General features: G+C 37.4%; 1 protein-coding gene across 1 annotated transcript in view; it reads right to left on the bottom strand.

Annotated features, from left to right (window-relative positions):
- Positions 1–4,673: 4,673 nt before the first annotated feature.
- atrn (attractin) overlaps positions 4,674–8,680 on the bottom strand; it is a 350,568-nt gene continuing 346,561 nt past the window's right edge. The window contains exons 28-29 of the mRNA XM_052010514.1: positions 8,174–8,288; positions 4,674–5,880 (exon numbers count right to left, since the gene is read on the bottom strand). Coding sequence (XP_051866474.1) covers positions 5,756–5,880; positions 8,174–8,288 — 240 coding nt within the window. The 3' untranslated portion in view covers positions 4,674–5,755. The remainder of the gene's footprint in view (positions 5,881–8,173; positions 8,289–8,680) is intronic.

Raw genomic sequence — 8,680 nt, 5'->3', positions numbered from 1 at the left:
TGCCCTAGCTAACAATCAGGTAAATATGAGGTCAATTTTATCCGGGAAAATTATGTATGGCACACGATGAAAAATGGAAGTAAAATTATAGATGCAAGGACTGGGAAAAAAGGGAGGTTGTTCAGAACTCATTATTTATTAACTCATCTTTTTTTATTTCTCTGCCAATGGAAAGTATTTTTTTTAAAACAGTTGTTTATTTGTAACCTGTTATTGCAAGGTGTCCAATTTAATCAGAATAAATCCCACTTTCTCAGCAATGTTGATGTCACAATATATGACTGCAAGAACCCACAGGCAGTTCAAGACAATCAACCAGTTGGTAGGGGAGGGGAAGTCATGAGAAACCACTGCTTCTGCGTATTGTACAAACAATGCACCATGCAAAACATTCTGCAGTATATTTTCAGCTATGTCATTTCAATCACCCTAGTACTAAAACACCTTGCAACAAATCACAAGCTGCCCATTTGTTTATATGTATTAAAGTTTTCCCAAAGCAGAATACACTGGCTCCTAAAATAATTTAAAATTCACAAAGATTCAAAGGGTCCAAAGATTGGTGCCTGCGACTCTGATGCTCTGATTAAGGTTGTATCCAAATTAGTAATTTAAAAAAACCTTGTTAGTAAAGACCTGACTGTACACTTTCAGAGCCTCCCTCCCAAGGAGTTTCAAGAGTTTACATTTTAATAACATTTTGCCGATCAACTTTTGAAAAGTACAGTTCCTCCTGGCTCAACAGTGTAATTCTCCATCCAACTAGTGTTATTAAGAATCTCATCCAAAGCTCTGAAGGTGACCTGTTGGTTTTCTTTTGAAAGGATTACCAAAATAGGTCCTCCTCTTTAAAGGCAAGTTGCACATTTAACAGGAATCACAAGTGACTATCTGGATGAGCATAAAAATGATACAGAAGTAAAAGGTTAACAAGCTACACGGTGCATTCTTCATGTTTGTCCCAATAGAATGTGCTCTTTTCATGCTTTTGAAAATACAGCCTATTCGGTAATAACATAATCCTCTTGCTTATACTATATTCACATAGCACAAATATGATTAAAAACAAGATTAAAAAGGAAATGTGTAATGGATTACCTTCATTTTAGAAAACAGTGTTTAAAACTTGGGTTAGTCACCAAATCCAAATAGCACCAACTGATAGAATGCCCTTTATAATGGCATATTTAAAATGTGCAAATCAAGACAGTTTTTAGATGAAAATGAATTTTACTGGTTGTTTCTGGTATTGAAGAGAGGGGAAAGGAATGGGACCAGTAGGAAAAAAGTAACTGAATTCCTCTTCAAAACATTTCCCAGCTATAATCACAGTGACATATCTATTCTTAAATGGAGGATCTGCATTACTAGAAAAAAGAAATGCCTGATTTATTTAAAGTAGTACTTAGGTTTTAGGAAACAAATCAGAAGCAAAATAACATTAGTAGAGACAAGGAAAAATGATGCCCCAGTGACAGCGGAGGGATGATTGACAGTCTTAGTGAATCAGATGCAGAAGGAAGAAGTAAAATGCATTAAAGCTAGACACTACATGAAAGCCAGCCAACTGCAAATAAGTCAAAATCAGTCTCTTCCTATCCCCAAGAAGCCCTGGAAGTTCTATTATATTAGTTGTTCTCCATTACTCATGATTCTAGAATTAAAAACAATCTGCAGTTGGATAAATCACTTTGTTTTGGGTTATATTTGAAATCCAGTCAGATTATGCACGGCCAGATTACACAAACCAATGACTAAAAGACTGGCCCTGTGAATATTTCTGCAGTAAAAGGTGGGGAGAGGACTTTTGGTCAACAGAACATAGGTTTGCATCTTCCTGACTAGGTTTTAATATCTTAGTAGTCCACTATTTATCATTTCTTCCCTCCAAATGCTGACCAAGCGCTGTTCATCTTTCCCTTTACTGGTTGCACAGCAGTTAGTGTTGCTGCCTCACAGTTCTAGGAACTCAAGATTTAATCCTGAATTTAGGTGCTGTTTGTGTGAAGGTTGTATGTTCTCCCTGTCTAGGATTTCCTCCAGGTCCTCCAACTTCCTCCCACATCCCAAAGACCTGCTGAATGGTTAGATGGGTGCTGTAAGTTGCCCCCGGTCTGGACTTGTGACAGAAGAACTGGGGGGAGTTGATGGGCATAGAGAAAGAAAAGGTTGGAGGGAAATAAGTGGGGGAATGGATTGCTGTATGAGACCTATTGACATTGGTAAAACTTTAATTTTGCAACAGTTTGGTTCTTGCACTCTTCTGATAATGCTGACAGACCCTTTCTCGGTCATGAAAAAATATAAAATATGAAAATATATATTAGCATCAATGTTTCTGCAATACAGAATTACCACTAGTTTTGAGGAAATATAACCTGTGTGTCTAGGAGAGTAGACTTGAGCTTTAGCAAGAATACAGAATTAGTTGAAAGTCCATTCATTTCAACTGGTTACTAAAATCCTACAAATTTTTTCTTATGTAAACTGGTACGCGATCAGGCTTACACTGTAACCAAGGGAATTGATCAGCAGGATCAGATGATTGAAATGTGGCTGCAGAGACACATAAAATGTTTTGACATATTAGAATATAACAGAGATAAAAGAGATGGTGAAGAAGTGAAGATATATTGCATCATGGAATACAAGCTGATCTCCTGGAGACAGTTGGTAAAAGAAAGAGGATCAAACTTCAGCCTATCTTGGGGTAGACGACTGCTTTCTCTCATTCATAGCTTCCGCATGATCCAAAAAGAACTTGGAGGATTAAATATTCTTCCTGAGTGTAACAGTGCTGGAATCTTAGCTCAGCACAATGCTCACGACACTTGCAGTTGAATATGTTTGCCATGTTTGTAAGGGACTAATGAGCAGTTAATTATAGGGAGAAATTGTTACTTTCCTGCTTTGCATTTAAGGAAAGAGAACAGTATAAGCTTGTGAACGAGTCAGGAGCTCCCTTTCCCTCTTCACCAATAGCAAGACAACATGGACAGAAAATAAAGTAAAAAGCAAAGAGTTAAAATACTGCAAAAACAAAAGGTACTTCTACTTTCCCATAAAATATAGTATTCAATAAGTTAATTTTCCAGTAAAATTCTTATCTGTTGAATTGTTCAAGCAAAATCTTCACCAAAATCTTGTTTCAGTTTAGATCTTTCCTACTTCCCTTCCAGTTGGCTGATGAACTTTCAAAGCCTCAATATGAAATGTAATTTTTAATAGATGCAAATGCACTCTCATCCAAACAATAAAAGGTCAAAGGATGCACTATTAATCAGAGAAGTGTAAGTATAAGATTCCTTTTGCTGTATGGACAAGTAGCTCAAAAATTTCAGGCATCTAATGTTTTTCTCCATTGAATTTAGGGAAGGATTTAGATTCAAATTTTTACTCATGTTGGTAGGAAACCAGTGGTTTTGGTATTCATTATAAACTTTTAATATACCAAAGTTTCAAGCAACTTTTTGAAAGGTAATAGTGTTACATGACTCCAGATCTACATCAGTTGATACAATCCATAATAGCACAGTTTGACAAGGAGAGTTGAAGTTGTAGTAATAAGATATCTTGGCTTCTTTCTTTCCACCCTATTTCCCTAGTGCAAGTCAATCATACAATGAAATATTTCCCTGGAGAGTAGAGTTTGTGAACTGACCTTTGAATCCTGAGATGAACAGATGAGATGAATAACATCAGTGAGCTGTTGACATTACTGCAAAAATTCCATACATTAATTAACCACTTTGCAACAGATCAAGTTTCTTGCACTGCTTGTGATAATTAACGAATCATTACAATTTACACAGCTTTAGAATGGACTGAGTTCTGTCTGTACATTTGATCTATCTTTAAGTCCTGAAAGTACTTTAATTCACAGTTCAGATAGAGATCAGCTCACAGTCGTAATTATATTTCTGGGTCATTTGAAACCCATGAATTAAGTCAGCTCCAGTTAAATGTTCTGATAATTCTGAGTCTCGAAATGGTTACATTAAATTGATTTATCATGTACTTCTATTAGTTTTCCATTAGTTAACTGCATTATCAACAACTCAGCTCAAGGGAATGATTCTGACACAGTTGTTTATACTGAAAATCCAGAAGTAATATTTCAGTTTCAGGAAATGCTGAAAGGATGCTCCAGGTATTTGAGAGGAAACAGTTAACATTTTGGACACAATATCATCAGAACTATCTCTGATTAGGAGATACTGATCCAGCTGAACATGATTCTTAGGTCTGCAGCAGAACTAGGCCTGAAACTGTTCCATATGGTCTCCCTGCAGATGCTGACCTGGTGTGTGTTTCCATCATTTCCCATCTCCATGGATTTCCACCATTTGATGTTTTCATTTCTTTAACTATTGGCTCAGCTAAAGTGACCAGATGGTTCAGTTACTCAGTAGCAAAGAAAGACCTATGATACGGAGCAAGCATTCAGGTCTCACTAAAACTACCCCTAGACCACAGTTTATATATATCAAGGCAAATCAATTTTTTTTGACATCCATTAAAAGATTTCACAACAGCACAGAAAAACACTGGATGTTCTCTTCAGCACAGTTTTGCCAGTGGTTGGTTGCAAGTGTCAAAGACATGACGTACAATACAGAGCACCCGAGTCACAGAGCAACAGATCCACCAAGTTATTATGGTAAAGCGGATAATTACGATGGATGATAGTCTTTATTTTTGCTTCTCATGAAAGTTTATATTCAGAATTTGATCAAGGTATAATTTGACCGAGCATCACTAGACATGCAAGCTACTTTCAAAGGCTAACTGTTCCTATTTGCCCCAGCAAAACAGCTTAACCAGGACCAGAGTCAAGCTGACACAGACTGTTTCTCTTACTCAAAGATCCTCAATTTTTACTGTTTAGGGTAAACAAACAAAATTCAATACCACTTTATATTTCTGAACAAAAGTAATGCGAATCAGCTTTCTTTCCATTTCATATTTTTTTACAGCGTTCCCTGTGAAGTAAATAAGTATATGTGGCTATCTGCTCACCTGGACATAACTATAGAGAAAAGAACAAGAATCAGCTAATAGTGTTATTCAAAAATGTGTTTTGCTTTGCAGCTTTCTTTTAAGGTCTCTGGCCACTAGGAAAATTGTAATTGAAGCTGTTTTGGAAGACTACAGTTTTCTTCATATATAAACTGAGGTATGTTATATATTTCCCTGTGTAGATACAATCTGCGATCATTCTAAGACAGGGCTGGAGCCCTGAGCAACCCAGGCCAGATAGTTTTCACTTCCCTTTCCCACCCTCTCGAGAACTACAATTTGCTACAACGGTCAGAACCAAGTAACGTCACATCCATTAACATCCACTATACTTTTATATGTCATGAAATATATAAAGTCTTCTTTGGTCCTCCTTCACCCAAAGTGCCTTCTGAAGGACCAAAGTGTTTAAAAACCAGATGCTGCCCTTGATCGTCAATTCCTGTTTCTCTGGACAATTCTAATTTAATGTTTTTTTTCCCACTAAGTGAATGCAAAAGAAAATGTGGCCTGATGAGAAAACATGGTCTTGGAAACATAGATACTAGCACATAATCTTCAGTAAGAAAATCGCAGACATGCAGAGAGGGGCAGATGGAGATTTCAGTGTTTCTCAAAATGGTTTTAGGTTTTTTTTGGCCACAATCTCAGAACAGAAGTGGACCGGCTCCTCAAGCTAAGTTTTCTTTTCTTTAAAAAAAAATTCTTCAGGACTGACAAATGAGGCTTCTCAGTGTCAAATGCAGGTGCCTGGCTGTGCAGGAGAAAGATGTTTCCTATTTCGCATTGCTCCAGATTTTTCTTTGTGATCCATGGACTTCTGCTGTGAAATATCTACTAATGCACTGGCTACGGCAAGACCTATTGAAAGGATACATCAAATAAAAAATTAGTACATTAAAAGCATAGACATGGGCAGTGATGTTTACATGATGAGCATAGGTTCCATTAGATGCTCACAGGAGAGTGACTGCATATCTATTTCCCTCATGCACATTTTCAGATTTCCTGCCTTCAGTGAGGTATAAGGAGGGGGTTAAGCAGTTCCAACAGATGGACAGAATATTTGAGGAGGGGTTAGAGGACAAAGAAAGAGAAATGGGTTCCACCTTTAATCAAGCACAGCAGGAAGATTGAGGGATAACAACAGCCCATTCCACAAGACCCCGGAGTGGGTGGGCATGGCACCAACAGTTACAAGGAACACAGAAGGCTTTGGTACGAGTAGATATTCAATCGAATAATGAACAGAATTAGAGTAGACCATTTCAGCAAGAGATGAAGACACAGGCATGGAGGGCTACGTGTCCGCATTCTCTGCAAAGATTACTATGATCACACAAAAACAGATAAAGCAAAACATTATAAAAAGAACCCAAAGTTCTGAGGAGGAAATAAAATTCATGACCTCAATGTTCAAAGTGACCTTGGCTGGATGTGTAACTTGGACAGACCGGGTCTCATTTGAATTAACAGTGAACAACAGTTGACTTGTTTTCTGGAAATGGGAGACACTGGGGGAGAAGAGTGACGCTCCTCATGCTTGCATTCCTATACAAGGAGAGAGTGCCAGCACCCAACATCTTGTTCCTGAAAAGCCCAGAAGTGAAGATAGACTCCTGATGAGGCCCAACCAGTGTTTTACATGGATTCGGGAATAACTTACTTGCTTTTGAAACCTAGCCCTTTTATCAATAAAGTCAATGATTCCATGCAATTTTTTTATATAAATAAATCAACTGATTAACTGTAAAACATTGTCAAAAATGGACTGTTTTGGATACAAAGTGACAAAATACATCAAACAAAATTGGAGAGTAAAAAGCAGGAATACTTATTGTGTGACTAAATCCAGATGCTATTTTGAAAACATAGGCTAAGTTTTGACACATCTTGGATCTTAGAAGCAGGCTGGTACCAAGGATTCAGTGTCAGTATCAGAACATAATATCGCAGGACAACCTTAAGCCAGAATCCATACATACAACAACAAATGATGCTGGATGAACTCAGTATCTGTGAAGGGAAATGGACAGTTGATGTTTTGGATCGAGACTCTTTATCTGAACTGAAAGACAGAGAGGAAATAGCCAGTATAAAGACGTGAAGGGAAGGGGTGGAGCAAGAGCTATTTCCCCTCTATCTTTCAGTCCAGATGAAGGGTCTCAACCTGAAATGTTGACTGTCCAGTTCCCTTCAGAATCTGCCTGACCCACTGAGTTCCTCCAGCACCTTGTTTGTTGCTTCGGATTCCAGTATCTGCAGTCTCTTGTGGCTCCACAAAGACAAAGTAGAAGAAAGAAAATCTTGATTTTTTTTTTAAAACAGAATACTAAACACTGCAAAGATAAAAAAAAACAATTTAAAGCTTTGTGCAAAAAGAGGATACTATCTTTGTATGGGTTTAAGCATCTCCTGACAGAGTAGAATAATAGAATTTATGAGAGTCAGGAACATTTTGAAATGGACATAGCACAGCTTTCTAGATGAACATGCCTTCAGTCTGAAGATTGGGCTTTGCCTAATAATTTTGAGAAAATGAACTCATGTAAATGAAGACAAGAAGAATAACACAGTTAAAAAAAAATAATGAACTACAACAGAGACTGAAGACGAACCAGAAAGGGTTAGTGAAGAGTTAAAGAAGCCAAAGTGTAAAATGTTGAAATTCAGAGTGAGTTTAAAAGGGGCCTGTTGCAAACAACATGACAATGAATTAGCAAGCATTACTAGATCAGAGATGGGAAATTTTTAAATAGGTCACCCTTTGCATCAAAAGGCAGTGAGATTGGCAGGATTTTGTATTATGCAAGGGTATCAAGGGGTTATGGATCAAAGACAGATTAAACAGTGTTGAGATACAGAGGGGAAATCACACCAAATAAAATATCTTTTTTGTCTTTAAAATTTGTCTTTATTTCCATCTCCAAGCTAACGAAATAATCATAAATCATTTATCTCACACCCTAGTCAAAATTATCACACAAGATAGCACAATACCTTTGTGGTTGCCTTGCACCATAAAATGTGACACATTATACAGCTACGCAAAGATTTTAACTTCAGCACTGTTTGGCAAGTGGCAGAAATGAATGTTTAACATATATCCAGGAGCAAAAGTTCACTGCAAATTAAGCAGAGTATTATCACTAACCTGACTGTCCAGGTGGTGGGATTCCTCCCAATCCTCTTGGTAGTCGTACAAATATTGATAGGATAGCTGCTTTATTGCCAAAGCATGGCTCTAATGCTATGGGCTTCGGGATACTCTGCAAGAGAAATAGAAATCATTTACTTTACAGGAGACCACTTTAAAACTGTTGTGGGAACAAAAGTATTAAGTGGAATGGAAACAATTCCATCTTTATGCAGTTGACATAGTCTAAAATGTATTATTTTGGAAAGGAATCACTAGATTGGAATTGGTTTATTATTGTCACTTGTACTGAGGTACAGTGAAAAACTTGTCTTGCATACCGATTGTACAGATCAATTCATTACACAGTGTATTGAGGTAGTACAGGGTAAAACAATACAGAATGCAGAATAAAATGTCACAGCTACAGAGAAAGTGCAGTGCAGGTAGACAATAAAATGCAGGGTCATAACGAGGTAGATTGTGAGGTCAAGAGTCCACCTTATCGTACTAGGGAACCGTTCA

The sequence above is a fragment of the Pristis pectinata genome, chromosome 2, assembly GCF_009764475.1.
Source record: "Pristis pectinata isolate sPriPec2 chromosome 2, sPriPec2.1.pri, whole genome shotgun sequence".
Classification (NCBI taxonomy): Eukaryota; Metazoa; Chordata; class Chondrichthyes; order Rhinopristiformes; family Pristidae; genus Pristis; species Pristis pectinata.
Note: the sequence above shows the minus strand (reverse complement) of the source record. Positions and strands in the feature narration are given on the sequence as shown.